Source organism: Sapajus apella, unplaced genomic scaffold (genome assembly GCF_009761245.1).
Source record: "Sapajus apella isolate SASKATOON/1434 unplaced genomic scaffold, GSC_monkey_1.0 scaffold12, whole genome shotgun sequence".
NCBI lineage: Eukaryota > Metazoa > Chordata > Mammalia > Primates > Cebidae > Sapajus > Sapajus apella.
Genome location: NW_022436952.1, coordinates 2982475 through 3002688, shown reverse-complemented (window position 1 = coordinate 3002688; position 20214 = coordinate 2982475). Strand labels below are relative to the sequence as shown.

Genomic DNA, 20214 nt, shown 5'->3' with positions numbered 1-20214 from the left:
CTGGACACACAGCAGCTGGGGCGGCAGCAGGTGGTCCTGCAGCAGGTGGTCTGGCAGCAGCTGGGATGGCAGCAGTTCTCCAGGCCACAGCCCTGGTCAGAGCAGACAGAGCCACAACAGGAGTTGACCATGGTGTCAGAGGGTGGAGGTTCTGGATGGGTTTCCAGGAAGGAGGGTTTGGAAGGTTTGGAAGTCTCCTTGCCCCCAGATCCTCTTTTATACCCTGCTAAGGGCCAGTGTCATCAGATGCAGCACTCTTTCCTTGCTATTGTTTGTCCTGATAAGTAGTTAATTATCAAATTAGTCAAATGGTTTGTTTTTCTGGTTAAATTTGTCAACATGGAGGAAAGCATTATTTCCTTCCCCTGGTAGATTATGATTCCTCAGGTCAGCTCTTCTTGAACAACCTCTTGCATGTCTCTTGCTGTAGCTTCCTCCTGGAGCTGCCATGTGACATCTGCTTGTAAATACCATGTGCTGCAACCTCATTTTCCTTAATACATTATGTTTGACCTTGGGTGATTTTGATTCTTCTAGGCCCATAATTTTCTTTTGGTAACTCAGGAGGAGAAAGCTGTGCTTTAATTTCATGGCATGTTTGTTATGGATCCAGTGGGCAATGAAGGTTTGAATGTGAAACAGGTGACCAGTGGCATGAAAACACAAATACTATTAGGATATATTCTTTGCCCTCTTCCATACAATGAATCATAACCGATTGTCTAGATTTTCTGATGGGGAAAGGAGAATTGTTTTAAGGTGGACATCTAAGTCATTAATTATTGATGCTTCTTTTTCTTGAGAAACAACACTCCAAAACTCAGTTTCAGGGACTTTAAGGGAAATTGGCTACAGAGCTATACTAAAGGGTTCAGGTCTCTCAGCTCTCTGCCCCTAGGGGCTGATTTTCCTTTTGACTTTTCTTTCCTGTCTCACTGACTTTAACAGGCACGTTGAGTCATCGCCTCTATTTCTAAGGTTTACTTGCTAACCTGAGGTAAAGGGCCCAGTGTCCTTGCCATATGTATATATACACACACTGTATATAATATACAGACACATATACACCATATATAAATATACACACATACACACACATATATATATACACCATATATAAATATACACACCATATATAAATATACACACACACACACACACACACATATATACACACATATCCCCACACACACATATCTATATACACCATATATAAGTATACCCACATACACACACACACATACACACACACATATACAGGTTTGGGGCCATATATATACACATAGTACTTTACTTTATATATCGGTAATATAGGAATATATATATTTATATATTTATGAATATGTATAATACATATTCCTAATATATATTCCTTATATATATTTGTATTTAATAATATGTATAAATATATAATATATATAATAACATATTCAGGAATATATATTTTATATGTATATATATATGTATTTACCTTTATTTCCTAAGGCCCTTTACCTTAGGAATATTACACACACACACACACACAAACACACACACACACACACATACACACACACACGCACGCACAGTCCTCCAAACCTGGGTGTTAAGGAAACCCAAGGATGGGGGCCCAAACTTCCTTTGTGCCACATTCTTCCAATTATGTGTCACCCTCCACTTTAGGATGCTCTTGTGTTAGCAATTCCTGTTTGGACTGGTCTCTCTGAGGATAGCTATGGACACCTCAACTCTTCTGAGTGAGGGTCTTTCCATAAAACATGCTTCTCAAAATATTTGGGGGCCATGAAGGTAAGAAAGAGTGAGTATGCCAAATGGCAGAATCATGGTTCCGGAAGCTACAGAAATACTCTTACAAGGGATCAAACCTAACAAGATGAAATATCAGAACCAAATGTAGATCAATTGAGTGGTTATTAATGCACCATGGTAAACAAGATTGGGGAGGAGTAAATATATCTACATTTATTGGGAGTATTTATTTAACAACGCACACACTCTAAGATTGTGTCAACTATTAGCACCCCTTCACCAGATAAAATATTACAGGTTGAGGACATCTTATCTGAAAATTCGAAATCTGAAATGCTCCAAAGCCCAAAACTTTTTGAGTACCTACATGATGTTCAAAGAAAACGCCCAATAGGGCATTTAGGATTTCAGGTTTTTGCATTAGGCATGCTCAGCAAGTATAATGTAAATATTCCAACTCTGAAAAAACATGAAATTTGAAACACTTCTGGTGCCAAGCATTTCAGATATGCAGTACTCAACCTGGACCACCACAATGAACCCTATTACTCCAGGCACGCAGTAGAAAGACAGGTTGAGAACTTCTGGTCTAGAAACAGCCACTGTATGTGTATAAGAGCTTGAAGCAGTTTATGATGAAGACTACTAGGTGCCGCACACTCTACTAACCTCAGTATTAATTCACACTTACTGTCAACCACTTACTGCCACTAACCCTGTGTTAACTCCTGCATGCAAACTTGAAACATTCATAAAAGTGGGACATTTACTAAGGCAGATGAGGCATTTCTAATCCTAACAGGGTATTCAGAACACACCTGGAAAATGCATTTCAAACCAGGCTAGAAGGATACAGATAAATTGGAGTTTATGAAAAGTAACGTTGCTCTGAGAGTGACATTATGATCTGTGAGGAACGAATGAAAACAATTTGGAGATTTAACCTAAAAAGGAGAAAACTGGAGCAAAGCAATGGCAGTGCAGCTTAAAGGGGCTCTGTGTGAGATTGGGTTTGCCCAGAAAGCTACCATGGGCTGATATAGTCTAGGGAGACAGGATGCTCCTAAGAAGAAACAAAATCTGACTCACCATGAGAAGGTGCTCTATGAAATGGGCTGCCTCTAGAGATAATCGGGGGAGGGCCTTCCATGTGAGCTGTTGTTGCTGACTGAGGCACATGCAAGAACCAGACACAGGGAATTGGATGAAATTGCTTTGAGCTTCCCTCTCTGCACTCAGGTACATGTAAGTCTAACAAGTGGAATATGATGCTGTTATATTGCTAACCATTTTCTACTGCTGTATATTGCTAACCAGTTTCTACTACTGCCTTGGTCCTGATTTCCAGGCTTGCATAACCAGGATGATAACAATCTGGGCTCTGTGAGTGGACCACTGCTCGGAGCACTGGCTGGGGTTCTGAGCCTACACTGGCTGTGATGTGCCCAGACACAGCATCGTATTGTAGTCCTGAGCCGTTTTCCTCAGTCAATGTGAACAGAAGCAGTTTCTGAGCTGTTACAGGGTTAAAACTCTGGTGAGCCCTTTTATGGTATTTGAGAATGACTCTAAGATTTCCCTGAGATCTTGTATTTTCAAAAAAGAATCACACCCTTGAGGAACTCTGATGACTGGTGCCTACCAGTAGAGATAACTTTTATTTACATTAATTGGCTATTTTTTTTTTCTTTTTAAGATGAGCATGTGTGTTTTTCTTCACATAAGTTTGCATTATGTTTAGAAATTTCTCATGATTTCTTCTAGTACTTTAGCACTTTCATTTTTCCTGTTTTATTGAGGCATTTGGCAAATAAAATTTGGTATATATCAAGTGTGCAACATGATGACTTGATATGTATGTATTGTGAGATGATTATCACAACGAAGTTAATACCTTATTACCTCACATAGTTATTATTTTTTCTGTGTGTGTCGTGAGAACAATAAGATCTACTTTTCCAGAAAATTTCAAGTTCTCAATACAATGTTATTAACTATAGTCACCATGCTTGTTATTAGAACTTAGTACCAATGTCAGATTTGGGGATTTGACACATACTATGGTTCTATGAGAAGTGACCACTGGGGGGACCTGGGTGAAGGGTACAGGGAACTTTGTCTTATTCCATTCATGTTAATCTGTAGTTATTTCAAAACAAAGAGTAAAAAAAAAATACAACAGAGGCTAATTGGAAGTAAAAGAGAGCATGCTTTTATTTGTCAATCAGGTACTTTTATCTCATTGACATTTTATGACAACCTTCATGTGTTTTTGAGTTATTATGATCCTTTCGTAAGAGAAAAGTAATCCTAGGTTGACAGAGTTTAAATACCATGCCTAAGATCATAGTTGGTATGCAGTACAGTGAGAATTCAGTCTCAACTCTCTATAATTCTCACATCCACAGAATATACTCTACACTGAGTTGCTTCTACTTAAATCAGTTTAAATCACATCATGGAATGTAGTTTATTGAAGACTCGTGCTGACAGTTACATTCCACAGCTTTCACGTTATATGTGTTAGGTCCAAAAATGTCTCTTAAATTCTTCTCCCATTTCTATTATGAGACTGAATTCTGGCTTGGATAAAATCTCACTGGAGAATGCCAATTGAATGTTTTAATTATGAGGGTGTTTGACAACATGTACTCCTGTTTTGTGCAGAAAAAGGGACAGAAATACACATATACCATTATATTAATAACAAATGAAAAGAGATGAGCATTTTGGTGCTTTTGAACATTATGAAGTTTTATTGAGGAACATCAAACAACTGCACATGAAAATTGATTCCATAGAAAAACACTAGGAAGAAGCATCTAGAAGAGTACCATTTGAAGACTTAGGTATATTGAATTAGAATAAAGAATTCTAAAACATATAATATGGAATTTGACTGTAAATTCAGATTCAATAGTAACAGAAAGCTTCTATAAAAGAGAATAAATACTAACAAAGAGACTAGGCTTTTCCAAATCAGTCCATGCCTCTGTTTTCATGACATCAGAAAGTCTACATGTTCTCTGAATCAATGCTCTCTGTCTGAACTGAAGGATAAGAGCAAGAAGGTGCACAAATCCTGAGCAAGTCACTCAGCAGCAAGAATTGCCACAACAGATGGGGCGGAAGCAGGTTGTTCTACAGCAGGTGGTCTGGCAACAGGAGAGGCGGCAGCAGCTGGACACACAGCAGCTGGAAGGATAGCAGCTAGAAATGCAGCAAGCCGGGTGGCAGCAGGAGGGCTGACAGCACTGGGGCCTGCAGCAGCTGGGGCGGCAGCACGTGGTCCTGCAGCAGGTGGTCTGGCAACAACTGGGTCTGTAGCAGCTGGAGATACAGCAGGAAGGCTTGCAGCAGCTGGAGATACAGGAGGAAGGCCTGCAGCAGCTGGAGATGTAGCAGCTGGGGCGGCAGCAGGTGGTCTGGCGGCAGCAGGTGGTCTGGCAGCAGCAGGGGCAGCAGCAGCTCTCCTGGCAGAGACCTCGACCACAGCTCTGGTCAGAGCAGACAGAGCCACAACAGGAGCTGACCATGGCGTCAGAGGGTGGAGGTTCTGGGTGGGTTTCCAGGAGAATGGGGTTCTGGAGTTTAGAAGTCTCCTTGAGCTACAGCCTCTTATATACTGCCCCAGTTTCCTGTTGTCACTATCTTTTTCTTGTTTTTATTTCTTTAATTGCTAAATAATTATCAGACTACAAAATAATATTTGTCCATTTAATGGTTTTAAATCACTGGGAAGAAAATACTCTTGTCCAGATGTAACAAGATCTATACCATCTACTTTTCCTTGATTCTCACCTTGATAGCATATTCTAAACCAAATTATCTTCCTCTTCTTCTGCACAGGTCAATCAGGTGATACTTTGCATTTGGAATTACATTTCTTACTCTCTTTTCCTGTACCCCCTACCAGAATGAGATTTAGTCAGTTACACTACCAATTATGCATTTCTTCCAATGACCAAGGGAGAGGAAAGCCCCTGTGCTCAGTGTGGCATCCGGCCTGGGACAAGAAGAAAAGGTCCTATTTTGTGTGTCATTCTGAGCAATGAGGAAAGAGAGAGCTCTTCCTCTATTTGACCTTGACAGCCTCTACACCGGAAGGGGTTTCCCTGGGTGTTTCAAGCTTTGGGTCCTGTCCTATATCCTTAAATCCTGGTAGGCTATTTATCTGGATAGCTGGTGTTACTAAAAGGTCACAGTTTCTTAAGTTCCTACTTGGCGTCTTACAAGTTTCTGTCACATCTCTCCAGCTGGTCTCTTGGACTCTAGAAGACATAACCTCATTTTTATTCCTCCTTTCATTTTAAATTTTGAATATTCTTCATTACAGCAAAAATATTGAATGATCAGAACTGGCATGGTATCAGAACTGAGTTCCAGTGCTGGGAAATTACAAAACTCATTTTTTTCGATCAGTCTGAAATGTTGGAAGACTTGAGCAAATTCCAGCTTACTGAATGAAGATTTTGCCTTATCCTCTAATTAGTAGTGGACAAACTCAGGCATGCCTCAGAGTCATCTGGAGGGCTTGTCAAAACACAGTTTATGAGGCCTACTTGAGGGTTCAGTGACCACACACAGACACCTCCTGCTTTATTCTGTTCATTCAAGATTTACAGAAGCACCTGGCTCCAGGTCCTGCTTTGTTTATAGAAAAGAGATGTTAAATGGATAATCTGAGAGATTCAAGTTGCCAGCCATTGGGATAACAAATTTGATTTCCTTCAGGGGAGTTCATGGTTTACAGGAAGGAACACACACACACATACACACACACACACACACAAACTGTATTATACTGTGGTAAAGTAACATCAAAGGAGCTCATCATAGTTTAATTAAAGACTCAGAGCAAATTATCAAACATGACAATTTTGTGGATTTATTCATAAATATTTTAATTTAGTTTGTATCTATTTTTATGATATAAAATTTACATACACTAAAATGAACAAATCCTAAATGTACTATTTGATGAGTTTTTTAAATGGATACATCCATGTAACTCCCATAGCTATCAAGATAGAGAATTATATCATTTGGCTGTGTCCCCACCCAAATCTCATCTTGAATTGTAGCTCCCATACTCCCCATGTGTCATGGTGTCGTAGTGTCATGGGAGGGACCTGGCAGGAGGTAATTGAATCATGGGGGCTTGTTTTTCCCATGCTGTTCTCATGATAGTGAGGAGGTCTCATGAGATCTGATGGTTTTATAAAGACCAGTTCCCTTGCACCTGCTCTTTTGCCTTCTGCCATGTAAGAGGTGCCTTTGCTCCTCCTTTACCTTCTGCCATGATTATGAGGCCTCCCCAGCCATGTGGAGCTGTGAGTCTTTTTTAGAGACTTGGTATGAAGTGGTATTTGTAATTAGAGCAATATTTAATATAATATTAAAATATAATATTTAAAATAATATAAATACCCATATGCCATTCATGAAATATCTCCTTGTTCTAAACTATCTTTAATCACTGCTTCATCTAATCATGACTTTTAAACAGGATAAGTATTTCAGTTCACTTAAATTTTAAAAAACGTTTTAAATGAAAAACACATATATACTAGAAATGAATAAAATACATATATTAATTTAAAGTTATTAAGCAAGCATGTATGTACCCAAAGCCTTCATCAAGAAGTAGAATCTTGTCATCAAATAAGACGTGCTCCTGTATGTCTTTTCTTGACTGTATCTCCTTCCCTCCCTCTATTCTAGAGGTAATCACTATTCTGATTATAAATCTTTCTACTGTATTTTTTATAGTTTTTCAACCTAGACATGCATCCCTAAAAATACAGTATATTTTCCCACATTTTAAAATTTAATATAAATGGATTCATACTACGTGTATTTTGTGTTTTGATTATCTTGCTCAATATTGTGCAAGAGCTGGGGCAGCAGCCTCTAAGCTAGCCCCATTATTTCCACATCCTGGTGTTGATGGTCTTACGTAATTTCAACACTTTGAGTAACTTACTTCTAGCCAATGGCATATGGTACATTGAATGATTAAGTTATTGTACAAAAGATTGTCACTTTCTTCTTGTTGGCCAACTCCGCTTTGCTCTCATGCTGTCTCTCATTGCGTTTGATGAAGCCAGCTGCTATGAGAGACAGAGATCCATGTGGGAACAACTTGAAGACAGCCTCCATCCAACGGCCTACAAGGAACCGAGGATCCTTCCAATGGTCCTTGGGAGCTGAATCCTGTCAACAACCACATACGTGAGCCTGGATGCAGATACTTCTTAGTTGAGGCTTTAGATGAGACTCTAGTGACAGCGGACCCCTTGATTACAGCCTTGGAAAACACTATGAGGTAGAAAACATAGGTAAGGCATGCCTGAATTCTTGATCCAAAGAAACTGTGAGATAATGTGTGTTGTTTTAAGCTGCTAAGTTGTGAAGCGATAATATAAGGCAACAGTAGATAACTAGTATAGATTTCTCTGGTAACAGCCCATGGAAGAAGAAGAGATCAAAAGACACAGAGAAGTGGAAGTACTAAAATAGCTCTGGTCTTAAGGCCAAGCAGCTGACTGTGTTTCCAGGGTGAGCCTTGGAGATACTCTATTTACTAAGGCAGTAAGGAATGAGCAGGTAAGAGAGTCACCAGCATCAATGAGAAATTTAGTAGTGTCTGTTTCATAAAGGCAAAATTTGTGATAGTAAGTTTTGTTACAGAACTAAGCTTTCCAGGAGTAATGGGGATGATAAGATTCCAGAATAATAAAGCCTTGAGGTAGCATTTAACTTTAGGTATTAGTGTAGGTATAATTATATGATCTGCGGCCTCACAAATCTTGATGTGATCTCCAGAGCCCAACAGTGCAATTAACATGACAGGTGATCAATCGTTTTATTGATTGAATAAGAAATTTTCATTAGTTAAATACAGTGAGTTATCTTACTTCTTAAAATTAATAGTCTTTTCTATAATACAGGCATTAGATTATATTTACAAAATCAGTTTTCCTTCCTAGCCATAGAAACTGAAACTTGTCTTTGTCTTGAGAGAAATAATGCTGAAAAATAAAATGACAACCAATTCTCAAAAATAATTGAAAAAAGAGAAAATAATTTCTGATATTAAGAGAACATTTATTGAAGAACAGTTAACATGTAATTTTGAAGGTCAAAGCAAGTGTAACAGTCAGAGACTCAGAGGTTTAGTCTCACTGCATCATGCATTTGAGGTCTGAATGCTAGAAAGAGACCCACAGGAAAAATGAGTGGTGTTAAATGTAGATAGATGCCCTTTCATCACTTGCTTAGTGGGATAACAAGATAATAAAGATGATGGCCATTTGGCACTCGGACAAGTCAGTATGAATGACACTTTCATATTGATATGATGGTAGCTGGCTCATGGTTGATAGTCCAATATGAGGTTCAACAGGAGGACCCACAGGAGCTGGGGTGGCAGCAAGTTGTACGGCAACAGGTGGTCTGACAGCAGACTGGGCGGCAGCAGCTGGACACACCACAGCTGGGGCGGCAGGTGGTCTGGCAGCAGAGTGGACGGCAGCAGCTGGACACACCACAGCTGGGGCGGCAGGTGGTCTGACAGCAGAGTGGACGGCAGCAGCTGGACACACCACAGCTGGGGAGGCAGGTGGTCTGACAGCAGACTGGGCGGCAGCAGCTGGGGCGACAGCAAGTGGTCTGACAGCAGACTGGGCGGCAGCAGCTGGACACACCACAGCTGGGGCGACAGCAAGTGGTCTGGCAGCAGGTAGTCTGAGAGCAGGATGGGCGGCAGCAGGTGGTCTGGCAGCAGCTGGGGCAGCAGCAGGTCTCTTGACAGAGGCCTTGATCACAGCCCTGGTCAGAGCAGAAAGAGCCCCAAGAGCTAACCATGGTGTCAGAGGGTGGAGGTTCTGGGTAGGTTTCCAAGATGGTAAGTTTTCCAAATGTGGGAGTCCCCTTATCCCATGTCCGCTTTTATACTCAGTGGAGGGACTGATGTCACAACGTAAAAGCTATTTCCTTGTTATTGTTTATCTTAATAGATATACAATTATCAAGTTAGTTAATTGTGGGGAAAATCTGTATAAAAAGAACGTACTTTAATTGTTTCTCTGTGTTAGGGTTTAGCCAATCCAGTCTTTCCTCCTCCCTCATCTTCTTATATGTGTCATCTAATTTCAAAGACTTGTCATCTTACTCATCCAGTCGATTGTCAGGTGACAGGCTGTCACTTGGAACTCAGCATTCTGCGTGTCATCCTGAAAACTTCGTGTCTCACACCAGTCCTCAAATGATGTTTCTTGTTTCCTAAAGATTCTTCTGAGAAAAAGAAACTGTGAAACTACTAGAAGAAAACAGTAGAAATTGTCTTAAAATATTAGAAGTGGAGTGGATTTCAATACAGAAAGACTTAATGACAATGAAGAAAGGGATTGAAAAAAATTACAACAGAAAAAAATTTAAATGCCTGATTGAAAAAGAAGAAGGCTAAAAAGCAAATTGGAAACAAATAATAACATCTTAGCCAATCTAAAAATAAATGAGCTAATTTTCTTAATGCATGAATACCTCTTACAACCCAATGAGAAAAAGCTAACAACCAAACAGAAAATTGAGTAAAAGATATGAATAATCATTTCACTAAAAAAAGAAATTTAAATGCATTTTGAGCTTTTGAAAGATACTTAGCCTCACTCATAATTTAAGCATTTTAATTGAACAATTTATTCATTAATCAAACCATCTACTGAATACCTACAGTGTGCCAGGTTCTACTGTATGCTCTGGGGATATGGCAGTGAATACTTGCATTTGTAATGACAAATGTAAAATATTTAAGTTTAAAAACTTTAATAAATTAGTGAAAGTCTAAGGAAATTGACATTTTAATACACATTTGGCAAGGATCTAAGTTGAGGCAACTTCTTTAGATAGTAATTAACGGAATCTTAAATGTAACAGTATCTTAAATTAATTTACCATATTTTGAAATGGGCATGTGTTTTGATTGAGCAGTTTCACTTCTTGAAATGTATCCCACAGATGCACCTATACATATGCTCCAAGATATAAGTTCAAGGATATTCTTTGCAAAATTGTTTGCAAGAGTGAAAGCCTGATTTTAAATTCTGTTGCGGTTATGGAGGGGAAAGCCTTTGATGGAGGAAACACACACTAGTGCCTAGAGGCCGTGAAGCATCACTTTCTTTTTATCATAAAGAAAAAACCTCTTTGACCTATTCTTGCAATTTTTCTATAAGTTCAAGCTTATGTTAATTTTTTAAAAAGAAATTTAAAATGTTATTTCTTTAGGCCATACCTATCCCAGGTGGACACCCACTTTCCATTTAGTCTGAATTATTCAGGAAAGACAGAAGAGGGGGTGGAAGGAAGGATACAAGAACATATTTAGAATATTTTTATGGACATATTTTATAACTATTTGGGGGTATATATGAAAATTATGAAAATTAAATTTATTAGGCATAAGATGGCATAAAAATATCCATTGCATCTAGATAATGATTTTACTCAGATTCCCCATATCCTTACTTTTCTTCTTCAAATGACCGTTTTTGAAATAGTGTGTTAAAGTGTCTGCTATGATTGAGGTTCTATCATTTTCTTGTCTATTTATAATAGGTTTTTTTGTACTTAGTTTGAATGTGGCCCAACTGCCTATGACAATAAGAATATTAATATTTTTGCGGACATAATGTATCATAAGGAAGTCACTATCAAGGTCAAAGCAAGTACAGGTATCATAGGCTTGGGATTCTGGTCTAATTGAGCCACGGTTCTATGGTCATTTGTCTGTTTAGTTAGCCCTCTCTGTCTGAACGCAGGGAAGACAGCTTAGAGATACCCCTTCTCCTTAAAAGGACTGTGTTTTCAACATGGTGGTTGACTCAGGCTGGTGGTCAGGAATGAAATTCAACACCAGGATCCACAGGAGATTGGTGGTCTGGCTCAGACTGGATGGTAGCAACTGAACCCACAGAACCTGTGGCCACAGCAAGTGGTCCTGCAGCATGGGGTCTGGCAGAAGCTGGAACAGCAGCAGATCTCTTGGCAGAGGTCTTAACCATGCCTCTGGTGGGAGCAGAAGGAGCCACAGCAGGAGCTGACAACGGTGGAGATTCTGGGTGTGGGTTTTCAGTAGCATAATGTACTAGAGTTCATAAGCTTTCTTCCTTCCTAGCTTCCTTCTCTACTCTGCTGAGGACTTGCCATCACCATGCCCTGGGTTATTTTCTTGATATTGTTTATCTTGCTTAAAGAGAAATTATCAGATATTCTGACTGAAGCATGACATTGTGACAGTTAGCCTTGGTTTTTAAAGATAATTTTCATTTAATCAGCTAGTTATCCCTAAAGGCACCATTTTTCTTCCTTTTTTGTTTTAGTATCATCTCATCCATTCTCTCGTATTCTTTTCAGAGTGTTATTTGATATTCTGAGCATAGGACAAGTCATTCTTTTGTGTTCCAACCATTTAATTTTCTGTGGGAAATTAATACCAAAAAAATCAGACCTTAGCACACTTGCAAATTATTAAGAAGCTAAAACATATTTAAGGCACGTGGCTTCCAATTTAACTTGTTCACAATAGAATTACTCGTTCTGTTTCTTTTCCAAACCAATGTCCTAATTCTCCAGTTCTATTACAAATGGTTGTTAGTTCAAATTTTCAAGCTAGGGCTGATGCAGTGGCTCATGCCTGTAATCCCAGCACTTTGGGAGTCTGAGGCAGGTGGTGAATCACCTGAGGTCAGGAGTTTGAGACCAGCCTGGCCAACATGGTGAAAGCCCATCTCTACTAAAAATACAAAAAATTAGCCTGGAATAGTGGCACATGCTTGCAGTCCCAGCCACTCAGCAGGCTGAGGCAGGGGGATCGCTAGAACCCAGGAGGCAGAGGTTGTAGTGAACCAAGATCACGCCACTGCACTCCAGCCTGAGCAACAGAGTGAGGCATGTAAGATTCCAACAAAAAAAAAAAAAAAAAAAAGGCTAGTAAATGTACAGTTCTTCGTTCAATAACCATATTTTTGTTCCTACGACGTGCCAGACCCATTCTCGGGATGGAGACACAAGCAAAAAATACTCTGCACCATCCCTTCCTTCACTATAACTTCATTTTGACTCAATGAACTGCACCAGATCACTTTACAGGATGAACTGGCAATGCCATTACCCATATACTGGACCAGCAAACAGGGCCTGTGTCCACCTTTGTACCTAAGGTCAGGTTGCCTCAGCAGCAGAGATGGCAGAAATTCCTAGCCACAATTTTAGTCAGAACAAATCAAGTTGTATCAAAAGACCATTTTGTTGCCAGTGAAAATAAGAGACTATTTCCAAAGATAAGCCAGATGTGGAAATTGCTAAGCATCCAAAATATTATGCAACTTTTTCTGTCTTTTCCCCATTAATACACATGATGGAGTCATTCTCGTCCCTTTTGTTCCTGCATTTAAAACACAAAATAGTGTTTGTATTTTTAAACTGCAGATTCAAAGCAAAATATTTTAGTTGTCAGACTAACTGTTTTTAAACTTTTCTTTTCACCTCTAAATGTAAACATCATGTACCCAGGTATGTTTGTACTCAGGGCCATCAACAGATATGGAGCTCAGCATGGAAAAGATTATGTCAATTACAATTGAGCCCAGTCCCTCATTGCAGGGAATGGGACACCCAAGTGGAGTTGCTGTTATTAGAATTACCATCACCGAATCTGTGTTTGTGTGACACAGATGAAAAATTTCATAAAATATAAATTGTAACTCAAAATATTTTAAAATATGGTTTACATTTGTCACCTTGACTTAATCAACATGTTCTAGTGCTGGACAGAAAAAGTAGGTGGTGACAATCGTTCTGGCCTCTTCAGGTTAGTGTCAGTTGTCAGGGATCAGTCAATGTACTCTGTCTTAAAGAATGACAGTTCAGGGGAGGCACAGTGGCTCATTCCTGTAATCTCATCACTCTGGGAAGCTGAGGTGGGAGAATCGCTTGAGTCCAGGAGTTCAAGGCCACGATGAGCTATGATCATACCACTGCACACCAGCCTGAGTGACAGAGCAAAACCTTGTTTCTAAAATAACAATAAAATAATAATAAATAAAAATATATACTTTATAGTTAAATGATGCTATTGATGTTGATCACCTCTCTCCCATCTGGAAATAAGTTCTTATGGGTTATCTATTGTTAAGTAGAACAATAATTTATTTTCAGAAGACTCATAACACTTAAAAAACACTTCCTCCCGGGGCAATTCCCTATAGGTCATGAAAAATAATGTCATAAATAATAACAAGGAAAATTCTGTTCATTGGTCCCAAATTTGGGAACCAGTGTATAAAAGATCCAGATTAGAGGAGGTCATCAGATCCTGGGAAACTCACCTCTGAACAGGAGCCCACCCTCCACCCCTGACACCATGACCCGCTGCTGCTCCCCTTGCTGCCAGCCTACGTGCTGCAGGACCACCTGCTGCAGGACCACCTGCTGGGAGCCCACCTGTGTGACCAGCTGCAGCAGCACACCCTGCTGCCAGCCCTCCTGCTGTGTGTCCAGCTGCTGCCAGCCTTGCTGCCGTCCAACTTGTTGTCAAAACACCTGCTGCAGGACCACCTGCTGGAAGCCCACCTGTGTGACCAGCTGCTGCCAGCCCACCTGTGTGACCAGCTGTTGCCAGCCTTCCTGCTGCAGCACACCCTGCTGCCAGCCCACCTGCTGCGGGTCCAGCTGCTGTGGCCAAACCAGCTGTGGGTCCAGCTGTGGCCAGACCAGCTCCTGTGCACCTGTGTACTGCACGAGAACCTGCTACCACCCCATGTGTGTCTGCCTGCCTGGTTGCCTAAACCAGAGCTGTGGATCCAGCTGCTGCCAGCCCTGCTGCCGCCCAGCCTGCTGTGAGACCACCTGCTGCAGGACCACCTGCTGCCAGCCCACCTGTGTGTCCAGCTGCTGCCAGCCTTGCTGCTGCCCAACTTGCTGTCAAAACACCTGCTGCAGGACCACCTGCTGCCAGCCCACCTGTGTCACCCCCTGCTGCCAGCCCACCTGTGTGACCACCTGCTGCCAGCCCACCTGTGTGACCAGCTGCTGCTAGCCTTCCTGCTGCAGCACATCCTGCTGCGGGTCCAGGTGCTACCAGCCCACCTGTGGGTCCAACTGCTGCCAGTCTTGCTGCCACCCAACATGCTGTCAAACCACTTGTAGAACCACCTGCTGCCAGCCCACCTGCTGCCAACCATCCTGTGTGACCAGCTGCTGCAGCACACCCTGTTGCCAGCCAACCTGCAGTGGGTCCAGCTGCTGTAGCCAAATCTGCAATGAGTCCAGCTAAGCTTTTCTGAGAAACAACATTCTGACACAGAACTTTGTGACCATCTTCTTCCTACCATGCTTGGGATTCTACTGAAGGTATACAGTCTACTTTTCTTTAATTTTATTCTTCTTTATTTCCCCTGGATTAATGTACCAGATGGTGGTCAGTCAGCTCCACCTAATTGACATGGATACATGGTCTCAGCCTCAGGAAGTGATCATCAGCTTTTGCCCCTGTGGAACTTAAAAAAAATTCTTATGACTGCATATAAAACTCTCTATAATGATCATCCTTTTAGATATATGCATTTTATTTAGTAACTTCTGCCAGATTACTAAACTCTTTTGTGATCGCTTTTAATTGTCTCCCTACCTAGTCTTTCCTAATAAAATTTATATTACCCTGCATTCGATGGTATGATTTTGTTTCATTTGTTTGTTTGCAGCAGTTCCTTTATGAAGCCTTACTTTTGAGTTCTGCTTTATATTGACTATCTCGTTCAAGTCTCACAATGACCTGCAAGTTAGACAGAGCAAATATTTTAGTGCTGAGAAAATGACTTGCCATACAACTACCAATTAACAGAAGGTCCAATGACCAGGTCCTTTGATCTTTTGCTTTTTAAAACATTTTTCTACAGAGGTATGCCACAGTGATGATTGAGTGCAGGAAAGACATTCTAAGTCACTTCTCAAGCAAACACTTTTCTATCTATGAAGTAGATACTCTCCCCCTCTACTACCATTAGAGACACCTTTAAGAACTCTAGGAATGCTTTTACACTGTTGGTCAGAGTGTAAGTTAGTTTAACCACTGTGGAAGATAGTATGGCTGTTCCTCAAAGAGCTAGAACCAGAAATACCATTTGATCCAGCAATCCCATTACTGGGTGTATACCAGAAGGATTATAAACCATTCTACTATAAAGACACCTCCACATGTATGCTTGTTGCAGCACAATTTACAATAGCAAAGACTTAGAGCCAACCCAAATGTCCATCAGTGATAGACTGGACAGGGAAAATGTGGCACATACACAGGAATACTGTAATTACTGTAAATGTGGCACATATGCATGGAATACTATGGAGCCATAAAAAAGAATGAGATCATGTTCTTTGCAGGAACATGGATGAAGCTGGAAGTCATCATTCTCAGTAAACTAACATAGGAGCAGAAAACCAAACATGGCATGTTCTCACTCATAAGTGGGGGTTGAACAGTGAGAACACATGGACACAGTAAGGGGAACATCACACACCAGGGCCTGTCAAGGGTTGGGGACAAGGAGAGGTAGAACATTAGGACAAATCCATAATGCATGTGAGGCTTAAAACCTAGACGACGGGTTGATAGGTGCAGCAAACCACCATGGCACATGTATACCTATGTAACAAACCTGCATATTCTGCACATGTATCCCAGAACTTCAAGTAAAATAAAAAATAAAAATAAACAAAATTTTTAAAAAGAGTTCTAGTCCATGGAAAGAGCTTTACATCTCTGGATTATGACCCACCACTGAAGAATCTGTCACCAACAACTAGTGTGAGCACAACGGGTGTTCCTGGCCCTACCCTCACCTAGAGGAACCTCCTCTTTGCTGTCATGGTTGAGCATCTGGGTATCATTTCATTCATCTTAACAGAAATTAGGATTAAGAATTACCTTTGCAAAGCACACAAGATTGCACCGTGCTTCCTGGGTTCCCAAACTTTGGGGCAATTTTGTTTCCTAACATGAACTTTGTTAAGGGAAGATAAATTTGTACAGAATCCTAAGAATTAAGGTTACCATGCAATGGACTTATGTCCTTTGATCTAATCATAATCTCTGGACCATAAAAGGAAACAAAATAACTTCCTTTGTTCTGTGAAATAAAGAAGACAAAGACAATTGTGCTAAAGGAAGTCAAAATCAGAGTTTTCAGAAAAAAAGGGAGAAATTGTAGAAAGAAGAAAATGAGAGGAAAGTATGTACTATTTAAAGTCAAGAGGGGCATTAGGCTGGTTCCCAAATGGAGGAACCTGATGAGAAACTGAGTAAAGAAGAGAATGGCCAAGGGACACAGCAGTACAAGATCTAATTCAGCTTTGGGATGACACTTAAATGTTTTGACTGTGGCCACCTTCTTTAGAGGACATAAAGGTGCTTTCAGTGAGTTAACCACTAGATGTGACAGATGTATGATCTTCCTAGAGGATGTATCTGGAATTCTCTGCCAGGTTGTTAAACTCTCCAACAGGGGGAATGAATGGGTGAGTTACCGACATTTACTGAGACCCTGCTATACACTAAGTATTGAGGTAGTTGCTTCATCCACACTCTATCTCATTCCCATGCAATCCCAAAAGGTAGGTATTAGTGGCTCCACATTCAAGCTGAGGAAATCAGTGTTGAGGAAGTTAAAGCAACGTGCATGTGTTGCACAAATAATACAACATTTTTCTGCTTTCCAAAACAAAGCTGTTTGGGGGAAGTCCTGGTAAAATGAGAGATACAGATCAATGGAGAAAATTGGGAGGCAAGAGATACACACATATATTATCACATACTTTTCTTTCCTTTTTAAAACACATACTGAAATAAAGTCACGCCAACATCTGAAGTCCCCTCAGAATGGAGTACAGATATTATGAATCCAGATTCATCAGGAAGTTAGGATTTTTTTTTTAATTTAAGAAGCTTCTTATGGTGGGAATGTAAACTAATACAAGCACTGTGGAAAACAGTGTGGAGATTCCTTAAAGAACAAAAAGTAGAACTACAACTTGATCTAGCAATCCTAATACTGGTTATCTACCTAGAGGGAAAGAACTCATTATACGAAGAAGATACTTGCACATGCATGTTTATAGCAGCACAATTCACAACTGCAAAAATATGGAACCAGCCCAGATAGCCATCTGTCAAAGAGCGGATAAAGAAACGGTTGTATATATGATGGAATATTACTCAGCCATTAAAATGAATGAATTAATGGCACTCACAGCAATCTGGATGAAATTGGAGACTATTATTTTAAGTGAAGGAACTCAGGAATGGAAAAACAAACCTAAAATCTTGTAAGTGGGAACTAAGCTATGAGAATGCAAAGGTGTAAGAATGATACAATGGTCTTTGGGGACTCAGGGGAAAAGATGGGAGGGGGTGAGGGATAAAAGACTACAAATTGGGTTCAGTATATACTACTTGGGTGATGGGTGCACCAAAATCTCACAAATCACCACTAAAGAACATACTCACGCAACCAAATACTGTTCCCCAAAAAACTTATGGAAATACAATTTTAAAAAAAAGAAAAGAAGAAACTGCTCAGCTCTATCTGATGCATGATCTCATGGTAACAGTGGAAGTGGTCAGATGTTTGACCAATCTCCAAAACCCATGTTCTTCCGCCTTTTAAAGATAAAATGCTTCTTAAAACTCTTTCAGCTGGGTGCAGTGGCTCATGCCTATAATCCCAGCACTTTGGGAGGCCAAGGCAGGTGGATTACCTGAGATCAGGAATTCAGGACCAGTTTGGCCAACATGGTGAACATCCCCACCCCATCTCTACTAAAAACACAAAAAAATTAGCCAGCCGTGGTGGCATGCACCTTCGATCCCAGTTACTCGGGAGGGTGAGGTAGGGGAATTGCTTGAACCAGGGAGGTGGAGGTTGCAGTGAGCTGAGATTGTGCCACTGCACTCTAGCCTGGTGACAGAGCAAGATTCAGCCTCAAAACAAACAAACAAACAAACAAAAACATTTCTTCTTGTCTTAAATTGAATTTATAATTAAAGCTTTTATTTTAAAAGAACAGAGATTTGCATGCAGTTGTAAGATGTGATACAAGAAATCCATATACTCTTTGCCCAGTTTTCCCCAATAGTAACATCTCCCAAAACTGCCGAAAAACATCATCACCAGCATATGATGCTGATATTGACATAGCCAATGTACAACACATTTCTGTCACCACAATGATCTTTCCATTGTTCTTTTACAGCCACACTCACCTCCCTCCCACACCCACTCCCTTCTTAACACCTGGCAACCAAGGATGTTATGTAAAAGGAATCAGACAGTACTTAACATTCTGAAATGGGTTTTATCAGCACAGTATAATTCCCTGAAAATTGAAACAGATTGTTGAACAGTTTTTCCTTTTTGTTGCTGAGAAGTATTCTCTGGTATGTATCTACCATAGTTTGACCACATGTTGAAGGATTTCTGGGTTGCTTCCTGTTTCAAACCATTACAAAACAGCCATAAACATTCATGTACAAAGTTTTGTGTGAACAAGTACAATTACTGAGTTGTATGGTAATTGCATGTTTAATTATTTTTTTTAGAGTCTCACTCTGTCACCCAGGCTGGAGTGCAGTGGCACGATTTGGGCTCACTGCAACCTCCACCTCCCAGGTTCCAAAGATTCTCCCACTTCAGCCTCCCAAGTAGCTGGGATTGCAGGCATGCACCACCATGCCCAGCTAATTTTTTGTGTTTTTAGTAGAGACGGGGTTTTACCCTGTTGGCCAGGCTGGTCTCGAATCCCTGATCTCAAGTGATCTGTCTGCCTCAGATTCCAAAGTGCTGGAATTACAGGCATGAGCCACCTTGCCTGGCCAGCATGTTGAATTTTTAAGCAACAGCATCAACTGTTTTCCAGAGTGTCTGCACCATTTTATATGTATAAGTGTTTTTGTTTCTTTGCACACTCACCAGCATTTATTTCAGCCGTTCTGATAAGTGTGCTAGCTCAGCGTGGTTTTAGTTTGCATTTCCCTAAGGGCTAATGACGTTGAACATCTTTTCACATGCTTATTCGTCATCGGCATATCTTCTTCCATGAAATATTTCTTCATGTCTTTTGCTCATGCTGTACTTTTACTGTTTGTTGTCTAACTGTTCAGTTTTTAAAGTTATATATTCTAGATTCTAGTTCTTTGTCAAACATGTGATTTGCAAATATGTATCATGTATAGTTTGCAGCTTGTCTTTTCATTCTTTTGCAGAACATAATGTTTTTCTTTTTAGACAGAGTTTTGTTCTTTCACCCAGGCTGGAGTGCGGTGGCACCATCTCTGCTCACTGCAACTTCCGCCTCCTGGTTTCAAGTGATTCTCCTGCCTCAGCCTCCCTAGTAGCTGGGATTACA

The 20214-nt window shown here is 40.4% G+C and overlaps 3 protein-coding genes across 3 annotated transcripts in view; 1 reads left to right on the top strand and 2 right to left on the bottom strand.

Moving 5' to 3' along the window:
- Window positions 1-5285, bottom strand: part of LOC116552829 (keratin-associated protein 4-3-like) — a 5596-nt gene extending 311 nt beyond the window's left edge. Inside the window, 1 exon segment of the mRNA XM_032279717.1 lies at window positions 4845-5285. Within this exon segment, the coding sequence (XP_032135608.1) occupies window positions 4845-5285 (441 nt within the window).
- A 3553-nt stretch (window positions 5286-8838) lies between these two features.
- On the bottom strand, window positions 8839-9660 carry LOC116552834 (keratin-associated protein 4-1). The gene has a single exon (XM_032279721.1). It carries the CDS (start codon window positions 9616-9618, stop codon window positions 9151-9153), a length of 468 nt encoding a protein of 155 aa, XP_032135612.1. The 5' UTR covers window positions 9619-9660; the 3' UTR covers window positions 8839-9150.
- Window positions 9661-14160: 4500 nt separating this feature from the next.
- Window positions 14161-15447, top strand: LOC116552828 (keratin-associated protein 9-7). The gene is given in 2 exon segments (XM_032279716.1): window positions 14161-14544; window positions 14608-15447. Coding segments are annotated over 2 exon segments (849 nt in total). The 5' UTR covers window positions 14161-14176; the 3' UTR covers window positions 15089-15447.
- Window positions 15448-20214: the final 4767 nt, after the last annotated feature.

Coding starts and splice junctions, on each gene's coding strand:
- LOC116552834 (XM_032279721.1), bottom strand. CDS start 9,618: ATGGTTAGCTCTTGGGGCTCTTTCTGCTCTGACCAGGGCTGTGATCAA.